Below are 21,337 nucleotides of genomic sequence, written 5' to 3'. Positions count from 1 at the left end.
GGTCAGTGACTTCTGTTTGAATCTGAATGATGTATTGGGTAAGATCAAGCAAATTGCTTGTAATTGCAATGCAGTACCAATGTCTGAATAAGAGAGCAACCTTTTCAGACCAGAAGCAGAAAGTCTTGATTGTGATCTCCAATATTTTGATAAATTGTTGCATAAAAGATTCCGATTTACTACACTATTTAATACTTTGCATTGTGTGTTTATATGTTTGCCAGGGAACATGTCCTATGTTTGCATTTACAGATGCAGACATAGGACATGTTCATGCAAATTCTAGGGTCTGTAATTTGCTGCCCCCATTATTAACTTGTGATTTTCACTCTGCAATTCTACGTTTTCAAGTTCTGAACACTTTTTTTGCAGTTTTATTTAGTAAACCAGCACACTTATTCAAGACTTAAATCGAGGGGAGATTGATTTAAAATTACCTATTTCTTGTCCTCCAGACTAGCATTTTATAATTTGAAGAGCAGCATATTTTAAAAAACAACCAACCTGGGGATTATTAAACATATCAGTGTTTTGACTTCAGTCTGGGGTTTTTAATTTTTTTTTTGCCCTAGGATTGAGTTGTTAATATTTGTGGGTCTAGAATACTCTAATCAAAATGAATACTTATAGTGTAAAACTGCATAGATTTGGTTGCAGAAGTCAGCGTTGGTTTAGTCACCAACATACTTTCAGTAGGTTATTCTCTCATGATTTAGTGCATTGCGCGGCAACTAAAATTGTGTCAAAGCTTGGTTTGTGAAAGTTGCTTATTCTCTGTATAATAGACTTTTTGTGGTGACCCAATTAGTTTTTAAAATCATTAGATGAGAGTACATGATTCGTTGTTCTTGCAAAGAATATACAAACCCAATAGGGCATTATGGAGTGAATTCAGTGAGCTCTGTTATGCAGCATGTTAGACTAGATGATCAAAGGATGGTCCCTTTTGCCCTTAAAATCTATTAACTTCGGAGCTTTGACAATTTTTTCTTGTATACAAAGTTTGGTATAGATTACTAATAAAGTAACATCATTGAATTAGAACCCTAGCTGTTTTTTTCTCTCCCAGGCAGAAGGGAACTGGTAGCCATGTGGAAAAGCCTGTATTTAATTCAGAGTGGGGAGAGTTTCATGCAAGTAACTGTCACTTCCAGATTAAACAGAAATATGTGTTGCCTTCATTGTGGAATCTCAAAGGTGGAATACAGTTGGGATTAAAAATTGGGTATGGGATCCTCAAAGCATGAAGGGATTTGGAGGAATTTTAATAATAGTTTGAATTGAAGTATCAAAATAGAGCATGCACAGTGCACCAGGTTTTCTTTTTCTGTTTCAAGAATTCTTAGGCACTTCTGGGAAAGGGAGAATCTGACTGTGATGGTCACACTTTCTGCCTTTCCCAAACTTTTGCGGGGAGGTAGTGGGGAGGTGAATAAAGTAGGGGAAGAATAAATTATTATGTAGAAAACATAACAATAATATAGGAGGCTTAAAAGTGATGCTTTATATTGAGATAGTTTATTAGACAAATATGACATGCACTGATGCATGTCAGTTACTTTTATTCCACAGGATGGCAGTGTAGCAACATTTTCATGGTGTTACGAATGATTTATAACAGTTCCTTGAAAATTGAGTATTATACAGCAAAGATATATTCCCTTGACATAGATGATAAAATAGTAGCCAGAACAAGGGCTCAAAAACAAATGCTGAAAGGAAGCCACTAGAAACAAAAAGGTGGCAAGTCATCTTGATTGATGCGTCTGGTTATTTTAGCTACTTGTCTGTCCAGTGCATTGTACAGTGGGGCCCTAATTCCTTATCAGGGTTCCTAGGAGCTTCAGAAATACCAATAATAAATATAGGACCTGATCCTGCTATGAGCTTTGCATAGATGGAACCTCTTATAACTCAGTGGAGCTTTGTGTGGGTTTATGGATCCGTCCTTGGGGAGCTCATCGCAGGATTGGGACTGTAGCAAAGAATGTGGCCCAGAGTATTTGTAAAAGTGATAGCAAGTGTGCTGCCCCCCAGTTTCCAGAAGAAGAAATGACAAGAAGGCTAAAGTCTATCCTGAAAGTTGCATGAAAGCTTCAGCTTACTGTAAGCCACCTTTGAACAGATAGTGTTTGTAATCAAGAATTACTTCAGGAACGTCTAGAGAATTGAAGTCTGGGTTGAAGCGGCTAACTGTTTTGGAAATCTCTTTGATGCCAAGTAAAGTTAGAGTGACCAATAGTGGAGCGCAATGATTATGGAACGTTCTGTGATGAACGGCTGGGTGGCTAGTTTACCATTTTCCCTTAAGGTGTCAGCTTCCAGGGTTCAGAACTGGGATAGCTAGTTAGTCAGCTTTCAACTAGGAAATAAGAGAGATGAGGCTGAGCTTTCTCTGACAGGTGTCATGTACTTCCAGTTTGAATGATAAAAGGTAGAGATATTCTAAAAAGGTATCAAATATATTTAAAGTAGGGCTGTCAAGCGATTAAAAAAATTAATCACGATTAAACAATAATAGAATACCATTTAAATAAATATTTTGGATGTTTTCTACATTTTCAAATATATTGATTTAAATTACAACACAGAATACAAAGTGTACAGTGTTCACTTTATATTTACTTTTGATTACAAATATTTGCACTGTGAAAAACAAAAGAAATAGTATTTTTCAATTCACCCTTCTAAAGAATCTCTTTATCATGATAGTTGAGCTTACAAATGTAGAATTATATACAAAAAATTGCATTCAAAAATAACACAATGTACTGTAAAAGGTGTGCTATCTGACACTTTATCAATCAGAAAGCTCTATTAACCTGCATTTCTGATATCTCCCAATACAAATCTTCAGTCTAGTAACTGGGCCTAGTATACTATCCACCAGGTTATGCAGGTGCCCATTCTTCACTCTACTTTTCTGTAAAGGAAGCAGAAGACAAGTAAGCAAGCTGATATCAGGGATTTATTCAAAAAAGCAGCTTCCAGGGTTTGTCATAGGGCAGGGTGGGCAAACTATGGCCTGCATGCCGGATCCGGCCCGTCACCCATTTTAATCCGGCCCTTGAGCTCCTTCTGAGGAGCAGGGTTTAGGGCTTGCCGCGCTCTGGCGCTCCAGCCGGGGGCCACTCCACACAGCTTCCAGAAGCAGCAGCATGGCCCCTCCGGCGCTCCAGCTGGGGAGCAGGGTTGGGGGCCGCACCATGCGGCTCCCAGAAGCAGAGGCATGGCTTCTACGCGTAGGGGCAGCTTGGGGCCTCCGCTCTGCACGCTGCCCCCGCCCCAAGCGCTGCCCCTGCAGCTCCCATTGGCTGTGAACAGGGCAGTATGCAGAGCCGCTTGAGGTAAGTGCCACCGGGATCCTGCACCCCTGAGCCTCTTCCCCTGCCCCAGCCCTGATTCCCCTCCCGCCCTCCAAACCCCTCGATACCAGCCGAGAGCACCCGCCTGCACCCCTTCCCACACTCCAAGCCCCTGTCCCAGCCCTGATCCCCCTCCTGCCCTCCAAACCCAGAGCACCCTCCTACACCTCAGCCCCAGCCCAGAGCCCACACCCCCAGCTGGAGCCCTCACCGCCCACACCCCACTCCCCAGCCTGGAACCCCTTCCTGTACCCTGAACTCCTCATTTCTGCCCCACCCTGGAGCCCGCATCCCCAACCAGAGCCCTCCCTCCTGCACCCCAACCCCAATTTTGTGAGCATTCATGGACTACCCAGATGTGGCCCTCAGGTCAAAAAGTTTGCCCACACCTGTCATAGGGTCATTACAGATTCAGCCCAAACTCCTACACCTTCTATATCTACAATGATAATTGATGTTGATAATGATGACCTGAGGCACTGCAAGATCCTGAAGTGCCTTCTGAATCACCAAAGATTAAACTATGTTTAGTGTAGTTTTAGTGTTAAGTGTATTTTTAGTGATTTGGGTGTATGCCATGCACTGCCCATAGTGATATGTAGTGTCATAATATAATCTACTGTACAGAAAACTTTACCTGTATAACCCTAAGTGCTTCAAGAAACCAGTCACTCTGCAGTGCAGTACTACTACTGGATTGGTGAATACGTATATACTGTTCTTCCATATTTTATACTTTATTCACTTTATTGTACAGTAACTCCCCACTTAACGTCCTCTCGCTTAACGTTGTTTCGATCTTACATTCCTCTTCAATTACAGAACATGCTCCATTAAAGTTGTGCAATGCTTTGCTATAATGTCATTTGGCTGCCTGCTTTGTCCACAGCTGGCAGCCCCCCTATCAGCTCCCCTATGCTGCGCCCCCCAGCGCCTCCTGCCCGCTGGCAGATCCCGCGGATCGGCGACTTCTCCCTCTGCCTCCTGCCTGCAGCAATCAGCTGGCTTGCAGCATTCGGGGGGGAGGGGGGAGGAGCAAGGACTTGGTGTGCAGGCTCCCCCTGCCTCCTGAATGCCGCAAGCCAGGTGATTGCCACAGGCAGGAGTCAGGGGAGGGAGGGGAGAGGCTGCGCTCTGTGTCTTTGCTCCCCCCCGCCGCCCTCCTGCCCCCTGAACGTTGCAAGCTAGCTGATTGCCGTGGGCAGGAGGGAGCTGCCTCCTGCCCACAGCAATTAGCTGGCTTGCGGTGTTCAGGAGGCAGGGGAAGGAGGGGGAGCCTGCTTGCCGTGTCCTGGATCCTCCCCTCTCCCTCCTGAACACCACAAGCCAGCTGATTGCCACGGGCAGGAGTCGGGGAGGGAGGGAGGAGGAATGAGGACGCGGTGTGCAGAGTAAAGGGGCAGAAGGGTGGGGGGAAGAAGAGGTGGGTTAAGGGTGGGGTTTGGGGGAAGGGGTGGAGTGGGTGGGCCGAGGGTTGAATCGCCCCCACCCTTCATGCTTGCAGAATAGGGGAAGCTGCCGCTGCTGCTGTGCAACATGCTTCTCCTAGCCTACAGCACCTTCAGCCTCTTTGCCTGCCTCATTGTCTCCAGTGCCAGTGGGCTGTGCCTGTGTGGGGTAAGGCAAAGGCACCTCCCAACTATAGTACTGTACTGTATGTCAAAAAAAAAAAAAAAAAAATTATTCCCTGGAACCTAACCCTCCCCCCCCCCCCCATTTACATTCATTCTAATGGGAAAATTGGGTTAGTTTAACATCGTTTCATTTAGTCACATTTTTCAGGAACATAACTACAATGTTAAGTGAGGAGTTACTGTATTCTAATTCTTTGAAAATTGGTATTCCATTGATAAAGTATAACTCTCAGTTAACCAGAATATTTAATTAACCAACATGCTGGATAACAAAGCTTTTACTGTAAAACTTTAGAGCCTCCAAGTCCACAGAGTCTTATTTCTTGTTCAGCCAATCGCTCAGACAAACAAGTTTGTTTACGTTTGCAGGAGACCGTGCTGCCCACTTCTTGTTCACAATGTCACCTGAAAGTGAGAACAGGGGTTTACATGGCACTGTTGTAAGATATTTACATGCTTGATGCGCTAAAGATTCATATGTATCTTCATGCGTCAACCAAAAGCCATGCCAATGGTCCATTTTCATATGACTCTGGTGAGACTGTGTTGTGTTTAGTTGTGGACACCTTAATACTGAAATATATTTTCAAATTGTGGGGGTGGGAATTAATTTAAGGGGAAAAGAGTGATTCGTAGGCAGTTTATACTTATCTATCTACCTGTTCTTAAAAACCTCTAATGATGGAGATTCCACAACCTCCCAAGGCAGTTTGTTCCAGTGCTTAAATACCCTGACAGTTGGGAAGTCAACTGGATACAATTAACTTCAGGCTTGAATAGAGACTGGGAATGGTTGATTCATTATAAAAAGTAACCTATTTCCCCTTGTCGTCCCCCCCGTCCCCCCCCTTCCTCAGACGTTCTTGTTAAACCCTGGATTTGTGCTGGAAATGGCCCACCTTGATTATCATACACATTGTAAGGAGAGTGATCACTTTAGATAAGCTGTTACCAGCAGGAGAGTGGGGTGGGGGGAGAGAAAACCTTTTGTAGTGATAAACACCCATTTTTTCATGGTCTCTGTGTATAAAAACATCTTCTGTATTTTCCACAGTATGCATCCGATGAAGTGAGCTGTAGCTCACGAAAGCCTATGCTCAAATAAATTGGTTAGTCTCTAAGGTGCCACAAGTACTCCTTTTCTTTTTTCATAATGGAAAGTTTCTCCCAGATCTCTTCAGGTAGTGGATGGTTTGTCCTGAAGCATGATGGCATGAAGGCCGTTCAAAATAAAATGCTCCGAATTTTATCTAATATTTTACTCTGGATGTTCGTATTGTTCATGTAAATTCTAATCCTTTTTTCCCCCTCCCAATCCGACCTAATTCTTAGCTTTCAATCCTTTGTGGTTTGAGTTTCAAAGTTTAAAAATATATATGGTGCACTGTGGGTTTCTTTTAAGGTACTTTTATTTTTTATTTATTTACTACTTACTTACTTATTTTTTTGGTTGCTTTTCAAGTTAATTGAATGTCCGCTCCTTCTTGTATTAGGAGAAAGGCAAATAGGTATACTGATTTACATTAACTTATGCCATTCATTCTTTTGTATACTTCAATTGTCTCCTCTCTAAATGGTCCCAGTCTGTTCCTTTCTCTCCATATGGAATGCATCTTCTGTTCCTCCTTCTAATGCCGCTTATCCTGCAGATATCAGTTCTTTGTTGGGGATAGGGCAAACAAGAGGAAGATGTCTTGGGTGGATGGACTATTGATTTCATTTACCTCTCAAACTAAAGAAGAAACATTTACTCTTTCATGCTTTGCAAGAACATATTAGTGCAATTAGTAACAGAGGTCTCCTTGCTTTCTCCAGAGCCATTGTTAACGAGTGTGTTCCTGTTGTGAAAATTGCTAAGATCTCTTCAGAGTAAATCTGAAGAAAAATAGTGTGTAGTATAAATCAGTACTACAAATACCTAAAAGATGTATTCTGCTATATTATGTGTCATTGCAGGTGGGAATAAAAGGAAAATTGAAATTGTTTTTGAGATGTAGTGAAGGTTTTTTGAAATATCATGTAGTAATTCATACTCTTCCCCTTTTCTCTTCTGTAGCATATAGCACTTTCTACATTGTGGGCTTAATATTATCCATGCAGATACCTTTTGTGGGCTTTCAGCCAATTAGAACAAGTGAGCACATGGCTGCTGCAGGTAGGAACACTAGAATTCCTTTAATATTTCCAAAAATTTTAATGCATCCAAGAATTCCACGAATTTGTGGTAAAAAAGTTGCTGTTCACCTCCTTTGTATTATGTAAGTTGTTAAGGAGAAACATGTTAGCTAATTAAATTGGTAAGGATAGAAAATGTTGCAATTTAGTAAATTTCAGGGGGGGAGATGCCTTTTTAATTGTTAAATTATCCTTTTTTTGTGTAAGTTAATGGAGGTAGTAAATCTTTTACCAGTATTAAACTAGATCATTTCTCAATATGACAGTCATGTATTTACTACTAGATCAACTGTAATTTTGGAATATAATGTGACTTTTAAGTATCAAAAACAGTGGTGTATTTGGAATGTTTGGTAGGTAGAATATAATTTCCACTGAACAACTGAATTTATAAATAATTTAAAATAATTCTGATTTTTTTTCTGAAATTGTTCAGTGTGAAACATTCTATATGAGGGATTTTTACATTTTAGTATTCATGGTTTACATTTTTCAGTCAGCTCCTCTTGTATGAAAATTTACTTTTCATTAGTCCCAAGATACAGGCCATCTAGTGTTTGATTTCAGGAGACCTGTGTTAGATTTTTGCAGAGTGGGTCATTGGAGCAAGTACCAATGACAACAAACTGGGAATCTGATGGGAAGTAGTGTCCCCTGACTCCTCAATAGAGGAGTACCTTCCCTTTATCAACAGCAACATTTTTTACTTTAAAGATACCTGAGTGATCTAACTTGCAAATTAGTCTTGTGGATCACATATCAAATGAGAACAGGGGTTAATGGGTTCTTGGCCAGAAGGGTAAGCATTGCAGTAGTCTTCTTAAAAGGTCATACAATGTGTTTCCCAGACTTCCAACATAGGCTGTGTCTACACTACAGACCTTACAGCAGCACAGCTGTACCACTGTAGCTGCACCCTGTAAGGTCTCCTGTATAGCCCCTATATGCTGACAGGAGAGCGTCTCCTGCTGATATAGCACTGTCCACATCAGCATTTATGTCAGTGGGGGAGGGATGGGGGTTTCACACCCCTGATGGACAAAAGTGCTAGTGGAGACATAACCTTGGCCAAAGGATTCCATAGCTATACCAGTTATTGCTTGTTCTACTGGAGAATTTATACAAGAATTTTCCTCTTTCTTTAAACAGGTGTTTTTGCACTGTTGCAAGCCTATGCCTTTTTGCAGTATTTGAGAGACAGACTAACGAAGCAAGAATTCCAGACCTTGTTCTTCTTGGGTGTGTCACTAGCTGCTGGTGTTGTATTCCTGAGTGTCATCTATTTGACATATACAGGTAAGAGACCGCAAATGAGAACTGAGTGCGTACTTTAAGGTGAAGATAAAAGTTGATGAATGCTCTTAAATTAGCGTGGGTAGGAATAATTCTTGTCTGACTAAAATTAAACAGTATGTGAACAGATTCTAGATAGTTCTTATGAGAGCCCCACCACTGCACTTTAGGCCTGTCCAGTAAAACACTGTTGTTCCAACTCTGAGCCTCCTGGACAGGATTTTTCATGATGTTACCAAATGTCTGATGTAGGCTACGATGAGATCACCAAATTCACTTGTGACCTCAGCCAGATTTGAACCTAAAATAGATAACTAAAACCTAAAGAGGATATCAGTATAATGAAATTCCAGTTGGTCAGTGGCAGTCTGTTAAGCATATAGGGGGTTGTTAAACATGTTTTCTTGCTTTTAAAAGAAAAATTATTTAACTCATCATTTCTGTTACGTGCCTGGAAGACGTTTAAATGAGGCAAGCAAGTGTCTGTGTTTGAAGCCTATGTGTTTTCTACTTCACAGTGCACTGAAGATAGAAGTTCAAATTTATATTAAAAAAAAGTAAAAATCTAAGAAACTTGTAGTTTTCTACTGTAAATTGTCCCTTGCCTTTGTAAACTATTGTAAATCATCATTTTCTCAAATAATGAAAAGGAACAGATAAAATTAGGTTTTGGGGAAGAAAGTGGAAAAGAGATAATGTACTATACAGTTCAAAACTGTGAAAACTGGGGATACACTTGATAATGTCCAGAAGTCAGAACATAAAGGTACTGGTACTCTTCCAAGCCCTGCCCACAAAATAAGATCCACCCACAAGTGATGCTGCTAACAATTTATTGTGCAGATCTTCAGAATATGGTCATGAGACTTTCAGGGCTCTTTTAGTTTGACTCCCTCTCTTTGGGGTCCATATGCACTCCTGGACTCTGCTAGGTACTTTGGGTTTGACTTCCACTAGGTGAGGCTTATGTGACCCACTAGGCTTGTTGAGTTTAGCTCCCTTTTGGGGGTGCCTGCGATGTCAGCTATGCTCTTTTAGGCTCCTTGGGTGTATCTTATTGAGGGGGAGGTAGATAATGTCTCCCAAGCCTGGTCACTTATGCCAAAATACCATTGAATATCTGAGTTAGCACTCAGTGATATGAATGTACAGTTGGCACCTCTGGAGCTATTGTTTCAGCTTCTACAAATGCAGGCATAGCATCTTTTTACACTTCGCTTATGTTTTTGAGGCTATCTCAACATCCTTAACTGCTAGAGTTACTTTTAAAAAAATTTTAAATAAATGTTAAAATTCTGGAAAATATGGCAGCAAGAAAGAGATGTGCCAGTACACCATACTTACTGAATCAGAACCCTGATGTCGTCAAATCAGTAATTCTCACATTACTAATTGCTTTTCAAATTGAAATCCACTAGCCTCCTGGCTTAACTGAACATCTGAGAAAGCACTGAACATACAAGAAACTGCACGGATCTGTGTCATTGACCTTAAAAGCCAGCTTTGCTCTATTCCCTGAAATGCAAACTTTCTCAAGACTCAAAACCTCATTACAGTAACTGCATTCTTGCGTCTTAATATTCCTCTTCTTGTAAAACTTCTTTATGAATGTATAACGTAGTTGTTCAAAAAAAATGCTGCTGACTTTAGTGTTCAGGGTTGTAACAGCAATCTTTTTGTTTTGCTGTTGAGCTGAAAAGTTACAAAAAGAACAAATATACATCTTACCAGACGCTTCCACAACTTGCTGGATTGTGATCTGCCTTCAGATACATGTGAGCAGCTCCCACTTACTTCAGTGGAACTTTTCAGGCAGATATACAAGGGCAAAATTTGGCCGCTGATGTTTAAAAATTTTTTCTCAGGGCATTATTCATAGTAGAAAGTAGAAGAGGTGGAAATGAACTTGCAGAGCCTAGATCTTAATTTTCAAAACGTTCAGGAGTATTCAGATTTGGAGTTTTGCTCCTAAATTGAATCGCCAAGTTACAGCGAGAAAAGGGGTATCTGTAGGAACCTACAATATTTCAGTTTAGTAGTAGTAAAACTACTCTACATCCATTTATAGAGGGTAAAACAATATTGAAAACAAAGGGTAAATATGTATCTGTACTATTAACAGAAGGTGTGGTTTGGGGAAAATAAAGTCATGTACACGAATTTGCCCTCAGCACCTCCTGTTATATAGAATAAGAGATTAAAACTTTGAATCCGTTATGTTCAGCTGACATGCAGACTTGAGAGAACTTCTTCCTACTCCATGCATAAAGCTATAAGGATTAAAAGATGAGATTTTATTTTTCATGCTTCAGTTTAATACTTTTCTGTGTTGTTTTCATTAAATGACAGGGGAAGGAAAAATAAAATAAAAATTCTTTCAGCTTGGAGATCTACAGTATCATCACTTTCTTTTTGTGTTAGAGCCATGTTCAAAAAGCCTGACGCTTTTATGTAAGGTTTATCAGGGTGTCTGAATACTAGTATGCATTCACTGTTGCATGTAGATACTGCAGTGATGGCATTAGAGAAATCAAATGTTAGATGAAATGTTGATGACTTAGGAACAGTACTTTGCAAGGAAAGTATGTAGGTAGTCTGTTCTGTTTTATTTTGATTGAATATCTCCCTTCTCCAAACGCTATAGACTGTCTTTGATTTTTGGAACATGTGTCTTAACTACTACTCCACCTCTTGATGATTTGTTGAGCTGTGTGAGTGATGATGACATTGAATCTGTACAGTATAGTGTAAGTCCTGTAAGGCTGATAATTCTTAATTCCTTAAGAGGAGAATCATTTTTAGTTATGCATATAAACTGTATCATAGCAAGTCTATTTGACAGAAATAATTCTATAAATTATATGTTTTAAACTTTCATTGTAATATATGCTTATGCAGACATCTGAAGAAATATCTAAATCATTATAATTAAATATCTAAGCAGAGTATTTTTTTCATTGACTTTTTCAGGTTACATTGCTCCATGGAGTGGCAGGTTTTATTCACTGTGGGACACCGGGTAAGTAGGGATAGAGGAATTGTGAATTATATGTCTTGTTGAAATATAAAACACACATGTTCCATCCCACTTCCCATCAATAAGAGCTCACATATAAATTTTCCACACAGTGTTTGGAGAGAGCATTTACATAACCTGTCTTGAAACTGTGACCAATATAGTTCCAAACATTGACATTTTGCTGAGTTTTTCCCTTATTGACAATTGAGAGGGTATTCCTCAAAATGTTGCCTCTTTTAGGTGTTTGTAGATAGGTAGGTGGCAACTATTTTAAAACTATCAAGATTCCAACTTCTGTGGAACTCTTTCTTTGAACCAAAAAAGTATTCCCCAACTGAGATTTGAGACACTTGCGTCTATAAAATATGGTATCATTAAAAAGGTTCCATTAACATTTGGGGACAGATTTTTTTAAAGTTATACCTATGCAATATATACGGACTTAGCAGACTTTGCACAAAACGTACATGAATCTTTAATGACAGTTATCTCTCACACAAGTTTTTAGCACTCATACATTTAGCATGCATCTGCAAATGTCCAGTCTGTGTGAATAATTCCGTTTGTACACATGTGGGTATTTTAAACTATTTTTTAAAATTTAGTCCTTGAAAATGTTATATAGAATAATTAAACAGTCACTTAATGGTAAATCTGAGTAAAACTTACAAAAAAATATTTTACATACACGTTACCGAGGGTTTTCAGAACCCAAAGCAGTGGTAACTTAACTGTTTCACTCCAGGCAGTGTCAGAAATAAGCAATGGGAACACAGCACTTCCATCTGATGAAAGATTGATACAAATAAGCGTGCTTTTATCTAAAACTACTATTTATTAGATTTAAGCATACATAGACATAAGCAATAGATTTAGGACATCCCAAATTACCTAAAATTTGAGATGGTATTGAATAATCAGCAGCAGGTCAGTGATGACCAGTCGCTTCACTGCTGGGGAGTATAGTGTCAGGAAAAGGTCTCTCAGGATAGCTTCAGAGAACTGCTCCAAAGTACACTCTATTATATAGTCTTTTTATAATTAATTTTTACAAAACACATAGCTCATAGTGACCCCCTACTGGATCATCACTTCTCCTAATTTCAATCAACTACTTACCAAAGAAACATTCCTAACAACCTTAGTTGTAATAAGCTTCTATATCAAAGGCACCCAAACTCAATGTCTCTATCCACTTATTTTCTTTGTCTCATAATTTGTTGACTCTTCTCCCCTCCTCCCATTCTGATTAGCAGAAACTGCAAGCCTGCACCTAGTATTTGACCTTGCCTCAAAAAGCCCTGCTTGTCCAAATTATCCCTTAACTATTGGTGTTCTATTTTGTTAATTCATGGTGACTGAATGCACGCAATATGGCTTCAATTAGCTTGATCAAATTCTGGGGAAACAGACCGCACAATTCAGGGGTAACGCTCCCCTCTCCCCCCAGACTCTCGCTCACATGGGGTTCTGTTTGTAGAACCAAGTTTTGAAGTTCTATAGGAGTGGGGGGCACAAGAGCTCAAGGTACCAGCAACCTGGGCTCTGCCAAATCATAATTACTGCCACATTTTACTATAAAATGAATTAAACTGTATAAAGGGCGTAAAGTCAGAACTCCTGTCATTAACAGTACACTCAAGCGCATGTAAAGAACAGGCTTGCTTTCTTCTATGCCCTTAAATGGAGTGAGCTGTGTAGAATCAGCCTTTCACTTGTAAGGCTTGTCTACATTAGAAAATTATATTGTCAGAACACATTAACACAATATTAAACATGACTTAGTTGTCTTTGTAGACAAAGAACTGTTCAGCATCGTGTCATGTGGTAGTGTTTAACCCTAGAGCAGACCACAATTAAAAGACATAATATTAAACGCAATTTGGCCTACTCTGCACTGAGTATTTAACGCACATAATTTCTTAGTGTAGACAAGGCCAAAGCCTCAGTGCGAAAATGGATGTGAGGCCTCCAGCAACTGCATGGTTTATATATGTAAAGGCTGACCTCAGTAGCTAACATTGATAACTTAAGGCACTGAGAAAATTGCAAAGAGGAGAGCTCTTTGAAACTGTCCGCATCAAGAACTTAAGGGGATGTGCTGCAAATCAATTAATTGGTCAGATGTGTTATGAATTTCCAAAATTAAAAATGGCTTGTATAGCAGCATGAGTATTTGATTCTATTGAATTTGGTTTAGCATTTAGCCAGGGGACAGAGCAAAACATTTTAATAATACCTTTTGATTCCACAAAATTAGTCCTTAATATTGGGGTTAAAAAATAAATATGTGCCCAAACTGTCTCTTTCTTGACTATCATAAGATATGGGACCATATTATGTATAGAAAAGGTGCCTCAAACTTCTGCTGAATAAAGTCTTAACATTTTAAATTAAAATGTTTACTTTTAAATTTGCTTCAGAATTCTGATTTATACAATTTTGGCAACTTCATCATTTCAAAATAATTTGAACTGAATTTTTTTTAAACAAGGTATGCGAAAATTCACATCCCGATCATTGCCTCTGTGTCTGAGCATCAGCCTACAACATGGGTTTCCTTCTTTTTTGATCTACATATTCTCGTGTGTACTTTCCCAGCAGGGCTGTGGTTCTGTATCAAAAACATCAATGATGAAAGAGTCTTTGGTAAGAACATATTCAAAAATTATTTTCTAGAATTTTGTCTTCATCAAAGTTCTGCTTCGTTTGGTGTGCTTTGCATCCCATAATAAAGCTGGTGTGCATTTTGTATTAGAAGAAGGCTTCAACAACTGTGGATATTGGATAAAGACACTTTTGTAAAGTTTTGCTGTCGCCACATAGCATTGAACACAATTTATAGCAATTTGATTTACTGGAGATGATAAAATATTTTCCAAGAGATAGTACTGAAAATATTAAATTTCTTAATATGGTTCAATGTACCAGCCAAAACCAGGACTTTCAGGGCCCCTTCATTCTGCTCCAGCCCCTTTGATCCAGCATGAAAGGGGCCAGAGTGTGGGGGTGGAGAACCTCATTTTTTAGTTAATACTTAAATCATATCATCCCTTAGTGAATTTCAGTATTTCCAAATTAAACTAGTGACAGTCTGGAACAATTTCCATTGCAGATCTCCTTTTCTATAAACAATAAAATTGTTAAAATTTATGGAGACAGTCCGCATGGTTGAAACTGTCCTAGCAACAATGTCTAAATGATAGTTGCTGTAACAATTTCCCTGCCCAGTGTACACAGGGGCATTTTTTTCTTGTGAAAAGTGCTCTTACTATTATAAAAGCATTCTGTAATGATAACCTTGTTCTGCTGGGGGACAAGGGGGGGTTACCTTACAACGTTGCTAGAAAAACCATGTTTAAGTGGTTGGAGGTATGTGCTTGGAATTGAAATGCTGACAACCCCCTGTACATTTGCAAAATCTCGTGGAGCGATTATATATGTCATGACTTACATTCACATCAGTTTTTATGTAATTCCTTACAACTTGTAACCTGATTTTTCTCTTTCAGCAAAATATCCATTCTGCTGTATTTTTATCAAATGAAATTATACAATTTTATTCCTTCTACCAGTTCATTTAGAGCGCATTTTTGGTGAGATATCACAAGCTGTTAATGAATATCAAAACTGGGCTCTAATTCTCACTAAAAGCTGCAAAGTTAGATTTTGAAGAAGCCTTTTGGGGATAAAAGGGATGTATGTAGATGTGACACAGTCTTTGTAAACTATTCAATAAGAGCTTTTTACAATATTTAACAAGATGCGTGCTATAAATGTGCATTATATAACAAGATGCTGTCAACCCCATTTAGGGGATATTATCTTTATTTCTGAGGCTAATTTAATGACATAGCAATTTCTTCTGAGAATAGCTAAATGTCACTGGTGGACTTCTGTCTCTGCAGTCGCTTTGTATGCAATCAGTGCTGTTTACTTTGCTGGTGTGATGGTTCGTCTGATGTTGACTTTGACTCCAGTGGTCTGTATGCTATCAGCAATTGCTTTCTCCAATGTGTTTGAGCACTATTTGGGTGATGATATGAAGAGGGAAAATCCACCAATAGAAGACAGCAGTGATGAGGATGACAAAAGAAACCCAGGCAACCTGTATGACAAGGTGAGCAAAAGAGATTCTGAGGCAATGCTGATATATCCTTATGCTCTGTTATACTAAGCATTTCAGATCTTTCTTGGCCTTGATAACAAGGGGCAATATAGTCTGAGGTTCAAAGCTTCAACATCAGAGCTTTGACAGGCTGAATTTCTTCCTCCTAAAGCAAGGATTGCTGCAGTCTGATAGGGCGTTATTATAAAAAGGATATAGGACCTTGTGGGATTTGTCAGTTCTTGGATGACAAGTCCTGTACATGTGTGAAGCATTATTACTAATTTAAACAAGACACCCTATACACTTTTACTGGATTCCAATCTTAAATGTTCAATTTTATACATGAGACCTGTGCAGCATAGGGGGTTCTTCTTGCTCCTTTTAACTCTGATCCCTTGTAAAGTACAGAGGGATTTGGACTTAACAAACACACTGACTTCATTCTTAAAAGTTTGATAAAACTATCAACCTTGTCTTGAGAGGCACAACAGTGGAAAAAGCAGGAGGCTGATGGTCAGGATAGAGGTGCAGAGGAGCTTGTATCTCCCTGCACTGTGTGTCTTAACTCAGTGTGCAGACTCTGATCTTGAATTCCAAATACACACACTTACAAAATTAAAATTGCATTGCAGGCTTTTTTTCTACTCTAGCTATTTCTGGGAAACACCCTGGACGTCAGAACATAGCATGTTTTTTGCCCAGTATATTTTACAGCTGTCTATAAACTACTGTTATAGGTCTCAGAGTAACAGCCGTGTTAGTCTGTATTCGCAAAAAGAAAAGGAGTACTTGTGGCACCTTAGAGACTAACCAATTTATTTGAGCATGAGCTTTCGTGAGCTACAGCTCACTGACATCAAGGAATTCAATATTAACGCTTCGAACAGACACGCACCAATAAGATACTGCAGTCACCAAAGTGTAACCATTTGGGAGTCCATGTATTTGGTCCTTCTTCCCAGAATTGTTGTACTGGATGTTCATTTTCCCAAAGGATTAGCTGTACAGATTCTATCTTGTCACCCATTTCAGTGTGCATATGAGGGCACTAAAGGACAATATGCTTTGAAAGCATACTATCAGTGCGCTGATAACTCTGAATTAAGGGCCTGATTGAAAGCCTGTTGAAGTCAATGGAAGGACTCCAGTTGACATCAGTTGGTTTTGGATCAGGGTTTGAATCTCCTTTACAGCAAAACTTAATTCTGCAGTCTCACTACTCTCCCCCTGCGTGCCCGAGAAACTAAATGCAGACTGGCTGCAGCTCAAACCTTACAAGACTACAAACCTGCTTCTTGGTAGGGAAAAGCATTTAGAGGAATTAGGTGGGTTGGTGTTACAAGTGTACCATTCATTGATGGCATATGCCTACCTAATACCAGGATAATTTGTAAACTGGGAGTCCTATCGGATCCATCATGGCTTGTCCTGTCTGCGTCTAGCTAGGAGCTGTAATTGTTGCTGTTGTTTATATGGACTTAGTGATGCTCAGACCTGCCTTTGTTATCTCTGGGTAATGTACCCTAATTAGGGCTACATTTGAAGCTTCAGCTATGAAGAATGTATGTATGTTTCCTTGCCAGCACAAATTTGACATTAATTTGCCAAATAGTTGCAGCTAAAAAAAAAATTTCAGGACTTAGATGCCATTCACCAAATGGCTGTAGGAAGAGAAGGTGGTGACAGCCACCTTGTTAGACATTTCAGCCTACTGGTGAAGGCATTCACCTGGGATGTGGGAGACTCATCTTTCCACTGACTTCAGTGGTCTTTGAATCAGGCCCTTAGCTCAGAGTTATCAGGGTTCTTGTTCAGTCTTTCCTGTTGAAGCTGTTCCACTGTGGATAAATTAAGCCATTGGAGGAGGGCCTTGAACTTGGGTCTCTCGCATCTAAGGTGAGCGCCGTACCACCAGACTCTATCTAGAGTCATTCTCACTGTCTTCCCCTGGCATTCATTGTCATTCACAGTGGAAATGCATAGTTCTTTGACCAGAGAATGACACTGTAGTTAAGCACCCATTTCTAATCTCTTAGTGCTCAGACCCATTTTCATCACAGGATTTATTCACCTGGGACAAACTTCAAAAGTGTCTAAGCAACTTAGAAGTCTAAATCCCATTGAAATTCAGTTTTACCCCTGGAGATTATGTAGCAGTCTAAGAGTTAAAGAAAAATGTATTTAGTGTGTTTTGGCTTCACTGGAGGGGGTTTCCCAAACCAGAAAGTGATGTGCAAGCTATAAGTCAGGATATTTCAGAATATTTTATTTGCTATACAAATGTTTTGTTTTTGTTTTTAAATAGCAAAAACTTGCCATTATTTTCTCTCAAATACAGTGAAAAATAAAGGATTATATATTTTATGGAAAGATCATCTTCATAAACCTTACAGTGCCTTTTTCCTGCTTATGAGGAAGATGGCAGCACATGGCTCCTTGGTATTTGTGGCTTTGGTTAACTTTGTATTGTAACACAGAAGACTTGGTTATCTTTCCTTTCCTTTTTTTTTTTCTTGCAGCAAATATACCCACTTCTTTCCCTCACCTCACCCTGCCTCAAAAAGGTATTTAGGCCTCCTCTTTCCTTTCTCACATCTAAAACAAATGAGAACACACAAAGAGGTTCTTGTTTTTTCTGAGGCAGAATTCAGAAACCTATGCTATTCTCTGGAGGTTTATAAAGCTAACCAAAATACCGCGCAAGAGGAATATTTCCTACCTACCCTTAACAATGGCAAGCTTTGTTTTTTGTAGCTCTTCTCAACTACAGAGTCCTTATTTTCACCTCTTACTTTGCCCTACACTCAACTGTCACCTCAGCAAGGCTCTGAAGTGTGATCTGATGTGAGCATTTTATGCTATTAAGGAAGATTTTAGATGAATAATTCATTTTACATGGTGCTGGATGTAAAAATCTCCCTGTACATATTCAGATTTGGAGAACTACTTTATTGATCTTTTTATTTACATGATATTGTGAGTTGGCAATGGTGTAGAGAAAGCTATTGGGTCCATTGCCAGAAAAACATCTTTTATATCTAAGCTGCTGTAATAGTTCAATTTGTGTTTATTCAGGCAGGTAAAGTGAGGAAACACGTATCTGAACAGGAAAAAACAGAAGAAGGACTGGGTCCCAACATCAAGAGTATTGTTACTATGTTGATGCTGATGTTGTTGATGATGTTTGCTGTCCACTGCACTTGGGTAACTAGCAATGCATACTCCAGTCCTAGTGTTGTTCTGGCTTCATACAATCATGATGGGTAAGAAAGCACTGCATATTTGAAAGTAATTTCTAAAGGAAAAATTAAAAAAAAAAAGTTGGTGGGCTCATGGGATTGGTATCTCGAGTTGTTTTGTCTTCCCTTTCAGCTTCTTTCATTCTATTTCTGTAATCTCAGATGTGACCTAAATGTCCAATTTCTAATTCTCTCCCTCCCCACCCCCAAAATCCCAACAAAATGGTAAAACTAGTTTTATGTAATCAGAAGTAAAAGCATCAAAATACTTGACTGACTTTTAATTTAAAAACAATATGTAAGCTAGCTTGTGTTTATGGATAATGTAAAAGATGCACATAGTTCATCCAAGTATAAACTCTGCACTTGAATATACTGTTCAAAATACAGTTTTGTCATCTCTTCAAAAGTTGTTTGTTTTCTGACTAGCCCGCTGTCATCAGATTAATCAAATCTGAGTGCATGTCATCAGCAAACTTACTTCAGAAGAATTGTGTGCAGATGCAGATTGTTTTGAGCATAGATCTATATCTCCACAAAGCAGTAGCCACCTGACACCGACATTAGTTTGAATATAGGCTAAACTGATGCTTCTGTTTCAGCACTCGGAACATCCTGGATGATTTCAGAGAGGCATACTATTGGCTAAGACAAAATACAGATGAACATGCTCGAGTAATGTCTTGGTGGGACTATGGCTATCAGATAGCAGGAATGGCCAATCGGACTACTTTAGTTGATAACAATACCTGGAACAACAGCCACATAGCCCTGGTAAGGAAGGTAGTTTTATATACTCAGAGGTTAAAAACATCAAAATATCTGTCTGACTTTACTCTAAAAACAATTTGTAAGTTGTTTATGCATAGCGTGGATTTAAGAGAATTGCTATAGAATGAGGGATGGAAGGAGCACAAAGGTTTGGCATATGTTAGAACTCCAGTGTGAAAGATTGCTTTCCAAATTAAAGGATTAGAATGTTTTTAATTCACATACAAAATATCTAAATCTAAACGGTATGATCAAAATATGAAAACAGTGGTGCTGATTCAATCTTGGATTACATTGAGGTAAAAAATACATGCTGCAACTAGATTATCGTGGAGCAAAATTGTTAGACGCTAGAACTGGGTAAACTTGAAATCTAATTTAGTAGTTGATTTTCTTCCCCCTTAAATTTATCTTTAAATAAAAGATTATTCTGAGAATTAAGACTGTGCCTCAAAATAGGGAAATGTAAATTTGTAGATACCTAAACTTGAAGCCCTCCCACAACATAACTCCTTCTGGCAGTTTCCTGTTTCTCTTCTACTTCCTAGAGCCTCCTAGCTGCTACCTGGATGGGTGGGTGGTTGGTCTCTGCTAATGTAGCCCTCCCTGGACTCTGTTTTTGAGTCACTTTCCCCAGTTGTTAGCTCCACAACTGGTCATCTGCTACTCAGTTTTGCTAAGCAGCATTAAAGTAAAATTGATCTACTTCATCAGTTTCACTGCTGCCTACTAGATTCTGAATAGCTCTCTGAGAACTGACAAGTTTCAGATAAGTTTTTACTCAGCTGAAACTTGGGAAAGCTCTGAGCAGCAACAGAGGCACTAGAGCTGTCTGTGCAGACTCAGGAAGACCAGTATATCAGTCACATTTGGTTAATAGTTGGAATGTTTTTCTTCAGAATTGCAAGGGATAGGCACAATTTATATTGTCCTTTCCCCAACCTCCTTGCACTCACCAGGAGCAGGGAGCAGAGCAGCCCGGCCCCAGCCTGCTCTACTCCACCAGCTCCCAGCTGCAGCACTCCGCTTCCCACTGCACGGTGAGTGCGGGACCTTTTCCCCAACCCCGCCCTCAGCAACATGGGTGGGGCTGGGGCAAGGAAAGCGGAGCAGCCTGGGGCCGCGTAACTCCACTTCCCACCGCCGGTGAGTGCGGAAGACGTCCTTTCCCCAATCTCCCCACACTCACCGGTGGTGGGAAGCGGAGCGCCGCAGCTGGGAGGTGGCAGAGTGGAGTGGGCTGGGGCCATGTTGCTCTACTTCCCGCCGCTGCCGGTGAGTGCCTGTCAGGGGGCAAGGGGTGTGGATAGGGGTCAGAGCAGTCAGGGGACAGGGAGCAGGGGGGTTGGGTAGGGGGTGGGGTTCTAGGGGTGATTAGGGATGGGGGGTCTCTGGAGGGGGCGGTCGGGGAACGGGGGAAGGGGGCCAAAGCAAGTTCGATATAACACAGTCTCGCGTATAATGCGGTGAGTTTTTTGTCTCCTGAGGACCATATTATATCAGGGTAGAGGTGTATTGCCTTTTGACCTAAAACTTATCTGTAGTGTTTGAACTTTAAGAGCTTGTCTTGGTGAGGTGTGTGGTTTTTTTTTTGTTTTTTTTAAACTTAAATGACTCGACCCTGTAAATCTAATGGGGGAGAACAGAAAGTGAAGAGAAAGACACACAAATTCCTACCCCTCTCTGCAACATTTGCTTTTTGGTTATGTAGGCCCACTGACCTCAATGAA

General features: G+C 39.9%; 1 protein-coding gene across 1 annotated transcript in view; it reads left to right on the top strand.

The window, feature by feature from the left end:
- The window catches only part of STT3B (STT3 oligosaccharyltransferase complex catalytic subunit B), a 76,594-nt gene that overhangs the window by 46,937 nt on the left and 8,320 nt on the right, over nucleotides 1–21,337 (top strand). Inside the window, exons 6-12 of the mRNA XM_048838664.2 lie at nucleotides 7,056–7,154; nucleotides 8,324–8,470; nucleotides 11,438–11,486; nucleotides 13,981–14,135; nucleotides 15,395–15,606; nucleotides 18,673–18,860; nucleotides 19,439–19,610. Of these exons, the coding sequence (XP_048694621.1) occupies nucleotides 7,056–7,154; nucleotides 8,324–8,470; nucleotides 11,438–11,486; nucleotides 13,981–14,135; nucleotides 15,395–15,606; nucleotides 18,673–18,860; nucleotides 19,439–19,610 (1,022 nt within the window). The remainder of the gene's footprint in view (nucleotides 1–7,055; nucleotides 7,155–8,323; nucleotides 8,471–11,437; nucleotides 11,487–13,980; nucleotides 14,136–15,394; nucleotides 15,607–18,672; nucleotides 18,861–19,438; nucleotides 19,611–21,337) is intronic.

The sequence above is a fragment of the Caretta caretta genome, chromosome 2 (assembly GCF_965140235.1).
Source record: "Caretta caretta isolate rCarCar2 chromosome 2, rCarCar1.hap1, whole genome shotgun sequence".
In the NCBI taxonomy this organism is placed as follows: Eukaryota; Metazoa; Chordata; order Testudines; family Cheloniidae; genus Caretta; species Caretta caretta.
Note: the sequence above shows the minus strand (reverse complement) of the source record. Positions and strands in the feature narration are given on the sequence as shown.